This window comes from Arachis hypogaea, chromosome 5 (assembly GCF_003086295.3).
Source record: "Arachis hypogaea cultivar Tifrunner chromosome 5, arahy.Tifrunner.gnm2.J5K5, whole genome shotgun sequence".
NCBI classification, from domain to species: domain Eukaryota; kingdom Viridiplantae; phylum Streptophyta; class Magnoliopsida; order Fabales; family Fabaceae; genus Arachis; species Arachis hypogaea.
In genome coordinates, this window is record NC_092040.1 from 92493207 (window position 1) to 92512184 (window position 18978).

The window sequence follows — 18978 nt, forward strand, 5'->3', positions numbered from 1 at the left end:
TTTATTCTTATTCTATCATTTTACTGACACTTTTATTTTAAGAGATCTTAATCAACAAATTATTAGCCCTTAGTTACAAGGTTAGTAGATATGGTTAAAGTATACTTTACTAACGTAAAGTCCGAGCTCAGAAAGAAAACACCCTGGTTGGATTTTTTTTCTAAAATAAAATTAAAAAATCATTTTTTTAAAACTAATTTAACATTAATTTTTTTAATACATTTTTTTGGTTCAGAGCAAGTTATTCGCACCTAGACAAACTTTATAGAGTACGCATAATCCCGGCTAGTTCCCGTTCAAATTATAAAAAATGGTTAACTCAAATTTATAAATTTTATAATAAATAATGATAATTATTATTATCGTCTCCAGAGTATAAAAAAATATACAAGCGTATATAAGAATAAATCATATTTTTATTAAGGAAATAATGTTTTTTTATTTATAATAAAAAATTTATTTTAAATATGACTTATTTTTATATATCTATATATTTCTAAAAACAATAAAAATATTTGTCATTATTATCAGTAATATTAAAAAAATTATGTCTGTATATTTTTTTTGTGACTAAACATAACACAAAAAAAATCTAAAAAAATTATTTTGTATATTTTTATGTATTTTTAATATGATGATAATAACTTAAAAATTTGAGTTTAGTATATTTAGAAAAAATTGACGTAAAAGTTCGCGGAGTTGTGCAAACTCAATAAAAAAGAACACTAAATTAAAAAATAAAAATCGTATTGAAAAATAGGATTTTAAAAAATAATAATTTTGTTTATTTTATTTCAGTGAAAATCTTAGTCTGGTTTCTTCTTCTTCTCTGAATTTGATTCCTGGAGGTCGCAACACTTGACTCCATGGATTCCTACGACCCTCTTCTCGAAAAGACCCGACTCCCCCAACCTTCCCTCCAGAAATTCGCAGTGGCATCAATCTTCCAGAACATTCGATCCGACCCGCATTCCGACCCGGGAAGGCGTGCTATCTCCCAATGCCTCAATTCCTCTTCCCCTAACGTCGTCGACACTTCCGTCCGCGAGCTTTGCCGCCTCGTAACGGACTCCGTCGTCCCCCTCCAATTCGCCTTGCTGGAGCTCCACTCTGCCCTCGAAGGATCCCACACGAGATTCGTCCCCGTTTTCGTCAAGGGTTTGGGCTTCCTTGTTCGTTACGGTTTCCAGAAGAACAATGCCACGTGGCAATTCTCTTCCACTGAAACGCACCCTTTCGTCAAGGTTTCTTCTCTCGTTTTCACTGCATCCGTTATCAGCTTCTTGATTGTTAATATAACAGCTCAATTTTGAATTATTATTATGATTATGAGTTATTTTGAATCAACATTTTAGTTTGAGTTCATAATTATTGGTATCTTGTGCCGCAAATACCGTGTTAGTTTTGCAAGGGATTCTGTAAGAAATTCTGAGGAGTGTGTAGGTTTGTGCAAGTATCTGGAAAATGCAGAACACAATGCAACAGAGAAAATGTCATTTAGTTGGGTGTGTTAGACATGTGATAAAGTTAGTTGAATAGAATTAGCTGGTTGAGTAGTGATAATTATCAACCATGTGTCGCGTACAGAATACATGTTGGAATACAAAATAGTGTGTGAAACAACACATGTATTTATAATGATTGAGACTGATATTTGGCATGCACATAGTATTTTTTGTTAGCTATTGGAACAATATGTCACATGTGCATAAAGCAATTAGTAAGCTAATGAAACTGACTTTACATTTTTTATCATCTCATTTCTGTAGTAAATATAGAATTAAGTGTGATTTGATATTTGGCAGGTGTTGTCTAGCCGTTCCGAAGTTCAACCTGAACTGCTGCAGCAAGTGTTGATGTTTATGTTGCAAAATAAGCGACTGGGAATGGACGAAGTTTGTGAATTCTTGAGGCCATTGTTGAATTTCTCAATCATAAGATTATTAGTTTCTGAGTCATCTTCCACTTCATTTGCAATGCAACTGGTCTCATCTTTGGCTTCATTTTGTTGCTCATTTCCTTATGAGTCTATTCCTGTTTTTAGACTCGTAGTTGGATGCCTCAAGTATCTTCCACATGAGACCTCAGAAGTAAGTGCAATTGTGAAAGAAGAACTGCTTATCTTGGGTTAAATAAGTTTTTCATGGTTATTATTTACTTTATTGCTTATTGGCTCTTCTTAGGACTACAATAAATTTGTATATACTGTAGAACACATGACGGAGGCATATATAGTGGTACTGAAGTCTCTGGCCAGAAAGAAATTGGTACGTACCTTGTATTCTTGTAATTCGCAGTCCACACTGGTGCTTATTGTACTACCCTGTACTCATATTGTTCTTGGTCCCTGTCAACAGCTGATTACTGGGGCTCAAAACTCTTCTGTGGAATTTCTAGAAACAGTTGTTTCCCTGCTCACTTGTCTTAAGTGGTACCCAAGTGGTCACGAGCCCATCTTTGAATTATCAAGGCGCCTCTTATCTGTACAGAAGGATCTTGGGCTGCAATGGGTACCTGGTCTGTCATCGACTTTGGTAGCATTATTCACAATATTTGTTCAATCAGAACTTGAGCATGAACAGGCTTCAGTATTGAAACTTCTTCTCTTAGTCCTGAAGTGGAAATATGATAGTGGTAAGTTTGCTATAATTGTCCTGATTTCAGAGTTTATTCATACATTCAAACTGAATAATTTGAAGTATGATTTTTTTTTTTTTAAAACTGTCAAGTTTCTTTTTAGAATCCTCGAGTTTCAAGTTAACCTAAGCCAATAACATTTGTATTTTGTAGACAAGGTTATGCACATAATATTGCTTTTGCATACTCTTTCTTCCTGGTGTGATGAACTCGGTTCAATTTTTTTGGTTGGTTGGTTTGTTAGCTACTTGGCAAGTATGCTATGTGTGGTTTATGCATGTTATCTTCCAGGATTCTGAATAGCCATATATAGTTCTTTGATATGGGAGTAGCTATATCACTTCTTCCTGCTGTAATTTGCTCCAGCTCAAAATTTTAAAGTTATCCTGTATAATGACAATTTTTTTAATATAATTTGTTTATTATGATAATTACCCATGCAGATGATGCTATTAGCAGAACTAAATCCTCTCCAATTGAAGAGATTTTGTTTTTACTTCCCACTGTCAGCCTTATGTCTTCTCCTTCCAAATGTGTGAAAGGACTGGCTGCCGATTTGCTTCTCGTTTTGGAGAAGCTCCTTGTAAAAATGTTTGTGGTGCCAAATGATAAACCAATAACTGAGAAGGGAGCTCACTATCTAAGCACACCAGGAACTATACTTTCAAGACTTGTGCAACATCTGTGGTATCAGGTTCCTTTTTTTGGTTGTTGTCTGGCATTATTTTTTCCCCCACTCTCTATTCTCCTCCTTCCAACTTTCATTTAACACAGAGAATATAGGGATTAAAATGCTGTAGGTTGAATATTCATTTACAAGCTCTCCAATAGTGTAACTAGAATGACAGAAGTATAATAATAAGAATTAGAACTAGTAATAATATAATTTAGAAATACTATCACTCTTCTGTTTCAGGATGGAGGATATTCTTCCAAAATCTTCCTTCTAAATTTGGCTTTGAATGGCACAAATGAAACCAAAATAATGCATGATAGACCAATATCTTGGGTTTCCCATGTACGAGGGTTCTGCTTGTCAATTATTGACCGGCGAAAGTCTTTATTACCTCTCACACATTTTCAGGAAGTATTCTTGACTGGTATGAGACGCTAGCCTATGGGAATGGAGTTATTTGGCATTGTTTTGTTAGAAGGATGCAAGAGATTGATGTTATTTCAATGTATGCTTTTGCAGAGATGCCCTTGTTACTCGGTGCTGTTGTTGGTGTTTTGTTGATTCATCCATCAATGGGGGCTGCTGCTGTTGATACTTTGTCTTCTATTGCCATTATGGATCCCAGATTGGGAGTTCCTTTGTTGCTAACCATTATGTTTTACAGCAATATATTCACAAGAAAAGATGTTGCTAGCCATGATATGTTGGTAATTTCTCCCTTCTTCACTGGCACTTATTGCTCGACATACTGTTCATTTGTCTCGATTATTTGTCAGTATGGTCCTTTATTTGGCTCTCTCTCTCTCTCTTTCTCACACACGCACACACATTTTAAAACTGTTGTTGCAGCTAAAAATCTTGGAAATGCTGCCATCACTTGCTTCACATTCAGCAATGATTCCACTGGTAGTTCAAACTCTCTTGCCGATGCTTAACAAAGATGCAAAAGTGTGAGTACTCGATTAGATATTGAGAATAAATATTACTATTGTCGTAGTTTTGCCGTATGATATCTCATATCTGTTTATCTAGCATAGCAATAATGTTGTGCCATTGATGTCCCTTTTGACAATAAGTATCCAAGAGTTGGTCCCAGTGATTGAAATTTGAGCTTCTAATTCTATACATACTTAGTTGAAAAAAGGGACCACAATGACATTGAAATACAATTTGTTTCATGAATAGTTTCTGCTATTCCTTTGTATAAATTAGAACTCTTACTACGTTCAATTACTCATTCCATGCAATTCAGGTTTTTATATTATTCTTTTTAAAAAAATTATGCAGCTCGCTATATGCTACAGCAACTCGATTACTGTGTCGAACCTGGGAGATCAATGATCGAGCTTTTCCAAGTTTGCAAGTAAGTTTCTAATCCAGTCTACACTGTCAATACTTCAGGCAGAGACAACTCTTTTAGTCCAAAAGAAATGGAACTGGTAGCATAATGAGTTAAACTTGTATTTGCAAGGTTGAACAAATTGAATTATTAGTTCCATTGACTAACTCTATTATTTATGGAGACTGCATTTTCCAGAGTCCACAATTCAGATTCAAAGGGCTCTTGCACAAAGTAGTATATTGGATATAAAATTGTCACTATACTATCCCTTTTGTTTCTTTGAAGCTTACTCTATCAAAATTACCTTAATTTATTTTATATTTTCTCCATGTTTAGGGTGTTTTGCTTCCCAAAGGATTCACTGATTTCATGTCAGAGAGAGCTATCTGTATAAGCATGGCTGCTTCCATTCGAGATATTTGCTATAAAAGCCCTGATAGGGGTGTTGACCTTATCTTGTCTGTTTCGGTATGCCCTGCCTGTATATTGTTTTCTTGATTCTAACCTTCAATGCATGCTTTCTGGCAATCATGGTCTTATGTTCAAATATACAGACTTGCATTGAGAACCCAGATCCTGTAATTAAAGTTCTTGGTTTGCAAGGACTTGCCCACCTTTGTGAAGCAGATGTGATCGGTACTGTCAACTTTGTCTTTGAATTAGATCTTCTGGAATAATACAGTATCAAGACGTATTAAAGCATTTTAATGGGATATGCTGTGTTGTTGATTTAGATTTTTACACTGCATGGGGTGTCATTGCCAAGCATGTTTCAGGATACCATTCTGATCCTGTTCTTGCACATAGGTAAGCATGTCTAAGGTTCTGAGCATATGCTTGTATTTTTTTGACTTGTACTATACCAGTGATGGGGGTATTTTTATTTTTATTTTTTTCCGAAAATAGTTGACAGGCTAAACAGAATAGTTTTTACCCTGGGCTTTTGCATCCCAACTCTTATCAAGTAGCATTGACAAATTTGGTTCTGTCTACTATTGGAAACCTTGTTCTTCTTTTAGCTACTAGATTTGCATTAGAATGGTATTTCAAATTAATTCTATTTTCCCTCTTGAATTTCATGTTAAATTGTAATCCTTTTGTCTCAACAGAGAACACTTCCTCATAATTTGCTGTCTTTGCAGCATTTGCTTTCTTTTAAGGTGGGGTGCAATGGATGCAGAAGCCTATCCAGAAGCATCAAAGAGTGTGGTGCAAATTATTTGGGGCGTAGCTACCTCTAGTCAGGAGGCCCAGTGGGCTAAAGCTAGAGTTTCAGCCCTGGAAGCTCTTAGCCAATATGAAGTATACTTTGCCTGGTTCTGAATGTATGAAATGTTGTTATTTTAGGAGTTATACTTTCTCCATTAATATTGTTATATTACCATTTTCCAGGTGTCACAGCTTGAAAAAAGTATTGCAGATTTTAAGAAAAGAACTTTGGAGCTGTTTGTTTCTGAGACCTGTCCCAAAATACTGAAGGCCATGGAGGATTTTCAAGTCAAGATAATTACACATGAGCACATGTAAAACATCATATCATACAATACCTTTATTAATCTGATGAATGGATAATATGATTAACTTCATTAAAATTGTGTTTTTTTGTTTTAGAAATCGCCGACGATTGGTCAAGGAGAAAAGAGTTTCAGGAAGTAAGATTGAGAAATTGGTGGATGTACTTCCGCAGGTTATATTCTCTTCAGGTATGGCAGTATTAGCTTTCCATTTTTGTCTTCTTCTTAATAAGAATTCCATGGCATGCTTACTAAGAAGATCCAAAAAGGGGTTAAAAAGGAGTTAAAATTCCTAAATGGTGTTCCTTTTTCTTTTCCCTGTGACTTTTACGTTTGCATTTTTAGTTCAGAAGATAATTAGAAATAAATGTATTTTGAATTTCCTGAAATCTAAACGGAGTACTAGAGTGGTTGTAGCTAAGTTGACAAGAAATGACAATGCAGAAAAAAGGGGTCAATATTTCCTTTAGTGCGGTGGCAGAAAATTTGCTACTTTATATTTTGGGCAAAGTATTATTTTTGTTCCAAATGTTTGGAATAAGTATCAATGTTGTCCCTAATATTCTTAGTCCTAATTGTGTCTTAAACATTTCAAAAGTGATTCAATGTTTATCATCACCATTAACTCTGACAAAAATTACTAAGTGATGACATATATTATTAGGGGTGAGCACGGATAGCGGGTACCCAATTACCCGTCCGAACTCGAACCGAACCAATTAAATTGGTTCTGGAACCAATGGGTAATCGGGTCTAATCCGAACCAAACCAATGGCTCTCTCTAGTAATTGGTTTGGGTAACGGTTCTGGAGGTGCGGAACTCGAACCAACCCGTAGACCCGATCATGTATTAATTAAACAAAAAAAATTTAAAATATATATGTCTTTTAATGATTTTGAGTTTCTCTCTATTGCACTTTTGTATTTAGATTTTAATGTGTTTGGTATTTAACATTTTTGGATTTTAATGTGTTTAGTGTTTAATATGTTTGGATTTTAATGTGTTTAATTTTTAATGTGTTTGGTGTTTAACATGTTTGGATTATTTCTATTAAGGAAAAGTATAGGTAGACAATGAAAATACTAAACAATGTGAACAATGGATATATCGGATTTTCATTTTACTAGGTGTGCGGATGGTTATTCTAATATTAAGATTTAGGTGGGTAATTTGGAGGTGTAGTGTGTTTTGATTTGATTGGTGGTTGTTCATGTTGTTCAAGAAAGTTATTGGTTACCTAGCATAACCCATCTATTAATTTTACATGTTTATTGTATTTACAGAATTTTTTAGATAAAAATTGTTTTTTTTTTTATGAATTTTTGTTTCATCAGGTACCCAATTACCCGAATCGAACCAATCCGTTATTAATCGGTTTTATTTAGTTCGGTACATACACCAAAAAAATCCAAACTAAAACGAACCAATTACAATTCAATTGGTTCGGTTCTAATTTAACCTAATTTAACCCTAAACCCGAACCAACCCGACCCGTGCTCACCCTTATATATTATTAAATGTTGCATGTGGCAAACTCTAATGATATAACAACAGTAAATAATTTTTTTAGAAAAGTTAAAAAACAATAAAATTAAAAAAGAAAAATTAAATTATAAAAGATTAATAATATTATGGGTTTTTTCCTCATTGCCAATCGTCATCGTGCTATATAACCCCATATTCTTCTCTGCTAAATTGCTGAATGGGGTTTGAGAAGGTATATATTCTCTGGTAGTATTCTTGATGTGGTTAAAAATGGGAATAATATTGAGTCACTTTTGAAATGTTTGAGACAAAATTAATACTTTACCCTTTGGTGTTTATGGGTTAGGTGAAACCGGGTTTGATATGACCTAGACCCGGTCCGAAATATACACCGGGCCTATTTGTTAGACCCGAACCCGGCCCTAGACCCGATGAAACCTACACACTTTTGGGCCACGATTATACCGGATAAAAACCGGTCAAAACTGAGCAGTTAACATTACATTACCTTGATACATTCTTGTAAGCTAGCATGTGAAAATATCCAAATTTCCAAGACTCCAACCATTATTTGACATGGTAAAATTCACTTTGAAAAATATAACAAAAACTAACCCTTCTCTAAAATTAAAGCATAGCCACAATCAATACTAATATTGTCTAATAACACCAAATATTTAAATCAATACAAATAACACAATATTATGCATTAGTCTAAAGTCGTGCATTTTAAACATAAAACATTAACTATAATGACTAATAACACAAAATATTAAGGTTTACAATACTTAAATACCACATAAGAATAGCCATCATCCATTATTAATAACACAATATTAATTGTGTGTGATGACTGGGCCAAGATCGGATGACCCGAGCCATGGCCCGGACCCGACCCAAAATAATGACCGGATTTATTTTTGAGATCCTTACCCGACCCTAGACCTGGTGAAATCACACCAAATTAGCCCTTAAAATGTTCGGAGCTGGGCTGGATCTACGGGCCGGGTCGGGCCATGCACACCCCTGGTCTAATGTATTAATTTGGTCCTTGTTTGAATATGCTCCGACACAGACTTCCGATTTGCAGGTAACACTAGTGAAGCTAGAAAATTGCCTGGTGCAGCTTTGTTATCTTTTTCTTTTACTCCTAAAGACGTGAAAGCCTATCAGGAATCAAAAGTAAGATACCAAAAGATTAGCTATATTTTTTTAGAATTGGCTTCACTTTTAGTCTGATATCATAAGTATTCAGAGGCTAAGAGATGTACATGCTGCGTATGGAAATGCTCTAGTGGAAATGGCTTCTTCTCTTCAGCTCTCAAGAAATATCATGCTTGCACTTATGGCACTGCAATCGTGGAAAGGCTTTGTGCGACGTTGGATGAAGGCTTACATTGCGTCCTATGATACAAAAGCACAGGCTGTCCTAGATAAAACGTCTAAAGCTGCCAGTGATATTTTAAAGGTTTAGCTTAATGTTGTTATGGATATCCTGTTTGCTCTATATGCAAGTTTTACACAAATTTATCTTATTACATGTTCTTTTCTGTTTTTTATTTTGTGCAGAGAATGATGGCACTAGCAGATGAAGCTATACCTAGAGCTGCTGAAAATATTGCACTGGCTATTGGTGCACTCTGTGTGGTGAGAAACTTTCCATAGTTATGCACACTTTTCCTTTCCCCTCAAGTTTTGCTCCACTGCTGCCTGTTGGCATCTCAATAAGCCATTGGTAGGATTATCAAACTTCTGATTATGTGGGTATTAACAATGACTTAAATTTTGCTATATAAATGATCATTTGCAGTGATTGAATTATTTGGATTTAACTTATTTGTATACAATAAATTAAAAAAAAAAAATCCCACAAAAAATTATTGCCTATAAAATAATCACAAACCATTAAAGAAATGGCAAGTCTTGTGTGATAAGCACCAGATTGTTATGAGATTTGGCCTTTCTATTTCAGGTTTTGCCTCCATCTGTTCATACTGTTAAATCTGCTGCTTCAAAGTTTCTCTTGGAGTGGTTGCTTCAGCATGAACATGAACACCGTCAATGGTCTGCTGGAATTTCTGTTGGATTTATCTCAAGTTGCCTTCATGTAACTGATCATAAACAGAGATATCATAACATCACAGGACTTCTTGAGGTGCTTTTTCCCCCCATTCTTGTTTGAGTAAGTTGAAGTGTTTGAATATGTTATATTATCAAATGTATAGGGAATCAGCCTCTTTACAGAGGAATTACAGAAATAGAAATAACTAGAAAATAGGAAAGAAGGAAAAAATACTAGCCTAAAATAAAAGAAAAATTTCTAATTATAAAATCCCTAAAATTAAGCTAAACCAAAAAAGGAAAAGATTTATAATTAATTTTATTTACATAAAAGATTCATGAAAGGAATTAGGAATTTGATTTTGATTTGATCTAGTCAACACTCCCCCTCAAGCTGGCTTGAAGATATCATTCATTGACATCTTGCTTATTATATGCTATCAAAAGTCTTCTTGGGTAATCCTTTAGTTAGAATCTGCTAATTGTTCCGTGGTTAGAATATATGAGATGCAAATCTATCCTCTCTCAATCTTTTCCCTGATAAAATGCTTGTCAACTTCAACATGTTTAGTTCTATCATGCAAGACTGGATTATGAGAAATGGAAATTGCAGATTTGTTGTCACAATACAACCCAATTGGTGGAGAAATGGAAACTGTTAGTTCTTGTAGGATTTTCTCTACCCATAGTGCTTCACATATTCCATGAGCCACTGTTCTAAACTCAGCTTCTGCATTACTTCGTGCCACAACACTCTGTTTTTTACTCCTCCAACTAACCAAGTTTCCGCCAACAAAAGTACAATATCCAGATGTTGACCTTCTATCCATGACATTCCCAGCCCAATCCACATTTGTATAAGCTTCTACTTGAAAATGTCCATGCTTTTTGTAGAGTAACCCTTTTCCAGACGACCCTTTCAAGTACCTTAGGATTCTAAAGACAGCATCCATATGTTCTTGACTAGGTGAATGCATAAACTGGCTTACCATGCCCACAGCAAAGGCTATATCCGGGCGTGCATGGGATAAATAGATTAGCCTCCCTACCAACCGTTGATATCTTCCTTTGTCCATTACATTTTCTAGTTCAGCTGGCTTCAATTTTAGGTTAGGCTCTATAGGTGTTTTAGCAGCTTTACAACCAAGTAATCTCGTCTCTTTTAAAAGATCTAGGATGTACTTTTGTTGGTTCATAAAAATGCCTTCCTTAGACCTTGCAAATTCAATTCCAAGGAAGTATTTTAATGAGGTTCTTTGATTTCAAATGCTTTGGCAAGCTTCTCCTTCAAGTCTTTTAGCTCCAAAAAATCATCACCTGTCAGAATAATGCCATCCACATATACAATTAAGATGACAGTTTTATTAGCTGCTGAATGTTTATAGAAAAGTGTATGGTCAGCTTGGCTTTGAGTATAACCAAGTCCCTTCACCACCATTCCAAGTCGTTCAAACCAAGCTCTTGGGGATTGTTTCATCCATAGAGAGATTTCTTTAGTTTGCACACTTTATTCCTCCCTAGTTCAGTCTCAAATCCAGGTGGAAGTTTCATGAACACCTCTTCCTCTAGCTCCCCATTCAGGAAAGCATTCTTTATATCCAATTGATGTAAATGCCAATTGTAATTTGCAGCAAGAGATAAGAGAATCCGCACAGAGCTGAGTTTGGCAACTGGAGCAAAAGTCTCTCGATAGTCTACTCCATAGGTTTGTGTATATCCCCTAGCTACTAACCTAGCCTTATACCTCTCTATGCTTCCATCAGCGTTGCACTTGATGGTAAAAACCCACCTGCAGCCAACCAATTTTGTATTCTGTGGCAGATCTACAATCTCCCAAGTTTCATTCTTCTTGAGTGCATGCCACTCTTCCAGCACTGCTAATTTCCAGTTGGGATCATGAGATCATCTAGTGCTTCCTCTATGTTCCTAGGCAGCAGGTGCCACTAAGAGTGCATTAGACTCCAAAGAAGTCTGTTCAGTCTTGCCTTTCCCCATCATCACAGCTCTACGAGTTTCCTCTCTTCTAACTTTAAGCAAATACTTTTCCAATTGAGGGTAGGATTGCTCTTCCAATAATTCTGCCACGAACTTCATCTAGCTCCACGTTGAGGCCTGCAAGAAACTGGAATATCCTCCCTTCTTCCACTGTTTGTTGGTGGTGTTTGGCATCAGCGGCTGAATTCCACTTGTAGTTATTGAAGTGGTCAAGATCCTGCCACACCCGCTTCAATGTGTGGAAATATTTGGTGACATTGTCACTCCCTTGTTGAATTTCTCTAGCTTTTAGAGTAAGTTCATAAATCTGGGATTTATTCCCAAGATCAGAGTACATCTCCTTGACACTCCCACAATCCTTTGGCAGTGGTATAGTACATGTAGTTACTGCTGATATCCTCCTCCATTGAGTTCACCAGCCATGTCATCACTATAGAATTTTCGGTATCCCACACATTATATTGCGGGTCAGTGATGTTAGGCTGGCTTCGGTCACCGGTGAGATATCCAATCTTCCCTCTTCCACGGATATACATCTGAACTGATTGAGATCACCTAAGGTAGTTTGACCCATTGAGTCGAAATGTGGTGATCTGAACTGAATGGGAGTCACCACTAACTAGTATCCGTTGCTCAGATTTGAAATCTGATGGAGTAGGAGTGGTGTTCTCCTTCTGTTCAGGATTAATGACTGAGGAACTATCAGCCATAGCTATAAATCAGAGGCTAAGTGCAGAGATCCTGCTCTGATACCAAGCTGAAGTGTTTGAATATGTTATATTATCAAATGTACAGGGAATCAGCCTCTCTATAGAAGAATTACAGAAATAGAAATAACTAGAAAATAGGAAAGAAGGAAAAAATACTAGCCTAAAATAAAAGAAAGATTTCTAATTATAAAATCCCTAAAATTAAGCTAAAACCAAAAAAGGAAAAGATTTATAATTAATTCTATTTACATAAAAGATTCATGAAAGGAATTAGGAATTTGATTTTGATTTGATCTAGTCAACAGAGTATTTCTATTGTATTATTATTTTCTCTTTCTGGAAAAAAAAAAGGGTTGTGTTTAAGAAAATATTTTTGGAAACAAAATCTATTCTAATACGAAAAGAATAGCAGTTTTAGGTTAAGAATGCTATAAATATGTTAGATGTAATGCAAGTGTTTGCAGCAGAGTCTTTTAACTCCACCTTCTCCCTTGTCTTTGCTTTGTGATTCAAATAAAAACTTCATGGCGAAAAGAATTCAAACCTGTATGACATTATACACATGCTGTAGCATACTTGGGGTCCTGTTCACCTTTGTAGTAGGGCAAGGGTGCATGAATAGGGAGTTGAAGAACACCATTGGATATATGTGCTGTGTAGTAAGAGAGGCTAAAAAATGCAGTTTTTCTAAGGGGTCCCATCATTTTTTCCAAGCTAGGTCCAAATCACATGGATGAGTTTTGAGGGTTGATTGAAGACAGGAGGTGATGATGTGTAAAAAAACTTGTCACTGATGTGGTAGTTGACTTCTGTATTGATTCGACAGCTTTCTTATGAGTTACGAGGTTGTATTTAGAAGTGTAGTTGTACACATACTTACACTCTTCCAGAGGGATAATTTAAAAAAAAAAATCTGCTTTTTTCCAGGTCCTTTTTGCTAGCAGAAGTTCCCTTGTAAAAGGGGCATGTGGTGTTGGATTGGGTTTATCATGCCAAGATCTTCTTACCAGGGTTGAAGCTGCTGATAACTCCACTGTTGAAAACGAAGCTAACATGGTTCCAGAATCTGAGTTGCTAGGAAAAATTGTTACAGCCTTAGCTACAGTGATACGTGAAGGAACTCGATCTTTGTCTGTTGTTTTGGACAGTCTATGCTCATGCTTTCCACCTGGTTCACATAAGGTGAATGCTAAGGTACTTGAACAATCATTTAGTAACAGTGATGATTTTGAAGAAGATATATGGGGTGTTGCTGGTCTGGTTCTTGGTTTGGCTACTTCCATTAGTGCAGTATACAGAGCTGGAAATTTAGAAGCTGTTCTCAAGATTAAAAGCTTGGTATTATCATGGCTTCCATATGTGAATTCATTAGTTCTGAAGACTAGTTCCCATGGGGAAGAATCTGTGATTGTTTTAGCACTAGGGTCCTGTCTTGCACTTCCCACAATAGTTGCTTTTTGCCAGAGAATGGAATTGATGGATGATACTGAGTTGGACCAAATTGTGGTTGGCTTTAAAGAGTTTATTTCTGACTTAATCTCTGTGAAGAAGTCTGGCATTTTGCACCAGAATTTAATGATGGCATCATGTGTTGGAGCAGGGACGGTGCTTTCTTGTATACTTAATGAAGGCGTTCACCCTGTTGAGGCCGAAAACATTAAAGGTTTGCTGGAACTGTTCAGGAAATGTTACTCCAACCCTTTCCCTTTTCTGGTCCATCTTGGTGGTATGCTAGGAGTTGTTAATGCTATGGGAGCTGGCGTAGGGATTTTGGTCCATGTGGATTTTCCAAATTACACCAAGCAAACTGATTATCAGAAGAAGGTAATTTACTAGCTGCTATCTTTCCCACATATTTGTTAATATTTGGTTTTGTTCTTTGTTTCATATCTTAACATCTCTCCATGTTAACAACAGGATTCGTCTTTTGTTGTGGGTCCTCTTCTAATGAGTTCTGTTGTTGAACCATACTTAACATCTTTGGTGCAAGAAATTTTTCTCGTGGCACAACATTCTGATAATCATCAGCTACAACAATATGCTTCCTGGGTACTTGGCTTCCTTCGACATCATTTATGGTCCAAGGAACATTTGGGTATTGAAAGTGATAATAATGTAGCGGAAACTACTTCAAAATCTGTTTCTCAAAGTGTTTCTGAGGACAATGTGGTTTGGAAACTCAGTTCGTGGCTTATGGATTTCAAATACACTGTGGTAGATCTCTTACCTTTATTTTTGCAAATTATTCTGGAGTTCTTAATCTTTGACATATGCAATTCCTTCTTCAGATTTTGTAAACTATGTCATTTATTTCTAGTCCAATTAATCATTCACTTGAAGGTAGTTTTGGGTTCGAAGTTATAGTTTGTGTAAAAAATCATGTGGCATTTCACAGAATTAGCTCAAATTATTCACAAATGATATGTTCAAACTGAATTGTTTTTCCTCCATTTGATGTGAAATAGCCATGATAACATCATTGAATGCCAATCCATTGTGATAACTGTATCTGATCATTCTATTTTACTTTTCATTCCAGATTTAGGTAAGGACTCTTTATATTTGATAGACTTGCAACATACATGTTCATTTCTTCTGATTGTTCTCATTTTTTTTTTCGTTATCTATTCTCAGCCAGGTACTATTGTACATGTTGTTACAGTTGTTGCTGTATTAAGGTGCCTTTCTAGAGCTCCCAGATTGCCTAGTTTGGATTGGGGAGCAATTATCAGGCGTTGTATGAGATACGAGGCCAAAGTTGTCGAATTGTTGCAAGCAGATTCTGCTTTTGAGATGGGTACTCTTAGGGAGCAATGCGTACAGTTTGCATTAGCTCACGCAAATCAATTTGATTCACTCCTAACTTTTCTTGATGAGCTATCTGATTTCTCTAGGTTCAGGACACTTGAAATAAACCTGCAGTCATGTCTGCTAATTCATCTTGCAGACTTTGTAAAAGTATTTTCAAGCTCCAGGCTTGAAAAGCTTTTTGGTGATGTAAATAATCATTTGTCTTCATTTACCTCGTGTGAAAATTCTGGCAGCTTGTTACGTATTTCATGCTGGAAGGGTCTTTATGAGTGCCTAGATGAAGTTTCTGTGGGCACTTCTGATCACATTTGCCTTGTTGAGAGGTGCATGGAAGTTCTATTTACTTTATTGCCACTTATGCAATCTTCTGGCGGTACAGTGTCAGGGAATGTTAGTTCTGCAGAGGAGTGGGCTGAAGCAGTAAGTTGCTTAGGGAGGGCTCCACAGAGTTGGTTATTGGATTTTCTGAAGGTATGGATACATGAACTGTCTCTTTATCAGCTTTTCCTTTTGAGAATATTATTTACTGTTTCATGCTGATGTTTTGCAGTTAGTTCAGCTGCTTTTGCACTAAGTTTAGTGACATTAAGCTTATAATATATCAAAGGTCTGTTTGAACTTGTGACCTAAGCAATCATTTACAAACACAGGTTTCATATGAGGAGTTTGTTCATGGTGCTGTCCAATCCGTTGATGTGCGAAAGAAGGTCCTTATGAAGATCAAGCTAGTGAAGAGTCATTCCCTTGCACTTGTTGAACTTGGAAAAATGAAATCATATGTATTAAACTCCAAAATCCAAGGTAAGTTTTCTGCTATGGGACCCAATGTTAACACTTTCTAGAGCACAGGAAAACAGATCAATTTAGGGTTAAGCAGTTAATGGTTCTTAATTGAGTTAGAATTGCTACTTTTATTTGGAACTTGGAGGCATGTTAAGCTTGGATGTGTTCATTTTAAATGTCAATGCTAAAATTTCATATTTTGCAGGATTCTGGGATGTACTCGTTGAAATTGCAGCAGCTTTGCAGCATGCAGATCGAAGTATTAAAAGACAGTGGCTTATTGACACAGTTGAAATTAGCTGCATATCTAGTTTTCCTTCCACGGTAGGATTTGATAGTCAATGCTAATGTCTTCAGAAATTAACGTATTTTTGCGATCATAGGTTTGATATTTTTGTTTTTAAAATTATACTTAATTGTAGAACAAAATGTTGTTGAAATTGTACAAGTTGAATTTGTTGTGATTCTTATTCCATTTACAATAAATCTCCTTATTTACTCTGCAGGCATTTCAGTTTCTTGGTTTGCTATCTGCCACCTGCTGCAAATATATGCCCTTTATGATCGTTGACCAACAAACGGTGCTGAACGATCTACCAGTCATCCTTGTGTCTCTTCTTGATGACAAGAGCTGGGATGTTGTTGCAGAAACAGTTGTTTCCCATCTCTTTTTGTCAGCAGAACGCATATACCAATGGACAATTCAGATAGCAGATGGTTCCTATGTTCCTGGTTCGCAATCCATTGATGAGAGTGAGAATCAAGGCGCTGATTCTCTACTGCAAGTGGTGCATCATACTTGTGTACTACTTAAAGGCTACTTGCCATTAGAAAAGCAGGTTCGGCTCGCCAGCATGGTTATCCCGAGATGGGAACTACATTCTTGAAGATGACAGGAATATCCTGAAGCTAAAAATGAAGTGTGTTCTTTGTAAATAATTTGCGTAAAGGAACACAACAGCATATGGCACAATGTTCTTTGCATGAGAATTTGCACCATTCCATTGTGCTTTTTTCTCAAGGTTAAACTCATAACAAGCTCACAAGATTGTGTCTTTAAATCGAGTTTTAATCTTTAAGATTCAAATTTACTTCCATGGTTTAGGTGAACTCTGGAGTTTGATAGAGGACAGTATTGGGTGGAAGTCAACCGTCTCAGATGTTTCTTGCAAAGCAAACAGCTGATTATGTACAGTTTTGGTTTTCCAATGTACTAAAGCTAACCAGAATGCATGTTGTACCATTCCTTGTTTCTATACAAGCATGCTGTACATTGTAAGATTTGGATGCAATGGTTAAAATTCTAGATGTTAGTATATTTTACATTCATCTTTTACATTGTTTGTCGGGGTTGAATTTAAGTTTTGAACTTGATGGAATGAATATGTAGTAGAGATTCAGATGCTAAGGTCTCTGCGGATGGGTCACCTGCACGGCTGCGTTGTCACTTGTTCATGGGTTGCCATTATTAGAGTTACGTTAAGATTTCTCCTTTACTGCCACTAGAAGATAATGATAATAGGAACTAGTAATTTTAACCATTTTTCCATCTTATTGATACTAAAGGGAATAATAAACTTATGTTCGAACCAAAATCATTAAAAGTGAATTTTAAAAGGGAACGTAATTTTTTACGATATTTAAAAATTCTTTTGTTCAAATAATTTGTTTGGATCTAAAAAAGTTTACTTAAATAAAAATACAATATTGCATGAATATCATAAAATAAGAATGGTTAGTTGGTTACGTCCGTGTAAATTCTTTTATTGTATATGAATCGGGGTTTAAAACAAGAAAATGAAAATGTAAATCTCTAAATGGTTTTGGTTTAAATGGGAAAATGACATAAATCGTGGGTTTTGTTCTAAAATCTTAGTTCAACCAGAAAAGCAATAAATATTGGTTTTATTAGATATGCCTCAATGGTGAAGGTATATTTATGTTTGAAGTGTTTAAGTTAAATTTAATCCAATTATAATTGGTAAATTAATTGTTTAGGAAAAGATATTATGACAATGTATCAAGATCGTAAACAAGGGTGGTTTTTTACTTAAATTACATTTTATAAATATCAAATTAGTTGTTTTTTATTTTTCTACTTGTTTTATTTATTTCAATGACAATTTTCACCACTCAAACATGGGCTCATATTTTGTAGAAACTATTTATTTCTACAATGCAGAAAATATCATGAACAAATATTAACCAAAAAAATATGGAAAAAGGAGAAGGAGAAAATCCTATAAATGATTTTTTAATGGTGTTATATATCTAGGTATTAAACATGTTAGGTGTATACTAAAATCAACTATCAAAATAAACCACTAATATAATATACATATTAAAATACAAAATACAGATTAAAAATAAATTAAACTACACAATTTTAGTATACAAAGAAATGACATTTGTGTGTGTATATATATACACATATATATCATTCGTCCAAACACACGAATAGATATCTTTATTTTTAACTGATTTGGTTAAACCAAATGGATTTTTATCTGAAAGTTTCGCAATATTTCATTGATTTATGCAATAATGCAATCTATTGTCTCCTCAAATTTATTCTCTCATTCAATTTTTGAGGTTCACTAAAATTGATGTATCTAAGTAAATGCATCTAGATATATCAACTTTTAATAAACAGAACATTTTTTTAATATAAAAAAACAATAATTCGAGAATGAGAGTAAGACTTACATAGAATACAATGGCCAGAATTGAAAATACATATAGTAGCACTTCTGGCTTCTCATTCGACTTCGTTTTAAACTCGGATGATTAACGTTTAATATTATTCAGAAACATAAAAAGTTTATCAGAAAGATTGACGCAAAGAATCAAACGATGAAGGTTCTTTTTCCCTATTGGCCATACGAATAAAAAGGGTGGATGGAATACATCAATGCTCTTTCTATTTTATAAATACTTCAGCAGAAATTTATTCGTTAAAAAAA

General features: G+C 35.3%; 1 protein-coding gene across 4 annotated transcripts; it reads left to right on the forward strand.

The window, feature by feature from the left end:
- Window positions 1-695: 695 nt before the first annotated feature.
- LOC112801944 (protein RST1) lies at window positions 696-17351 on the forward strand. 4 transcript variants are annotated; one of them, XR_003202147.3, is made up of 26 exons: window positions 744-1244; window positions 1806-2090; window positions 2184-2267; window positions 2358-2634; window positions 3081-3331; window positions 3554-3737; window positions 3833-4020; window positions 4163-4263; window positions 4601-4676; window positions 4992-5123; window positions 5210-5291; window positions 5390-5462; window positions 5798-5957; window positions 6048-6178; window positions 6267-6358; window positions 8731-8837; window positions 8911-9123; window positions 9225-9302; window positions 9628-9810; window positions 13349-14245; window positions 14339-14635; window positions 15056-15703; window positions 15883-16033; window positions 16221-16339; window positions 16522-17037; window positions 17121-17351. XR_003202147.3 is itself a non-coding variant. In XM_025844900.3 (25 exons), exons 1-25 carry the CDS (start codon window positions 867-869, stop codon window positions 16900-16902), a joined length of 5553 nt encoding a protein of 1850 aa, XP_025700685.1. In that variant the 5' UTR covers window positions 696-866; the 3' UTR covers window positions 16903-17351. The 4 variants fall into 4 exon arrangements, 2 of the variants coding, with proteins under 2 accessions (XP_025700685.1, XP_025700684.1); XR_011882252.1 differs by having other exon boundaries at window positions 8746-8837; XM_025844900.3 differs by having other exon boundaries at window positions 696-1244; window positions 8746-8837; window positions 16522-17351.
- The last annotated feature ends 1627 nt before the right edge of the window (window positions 17352-18978 follow it).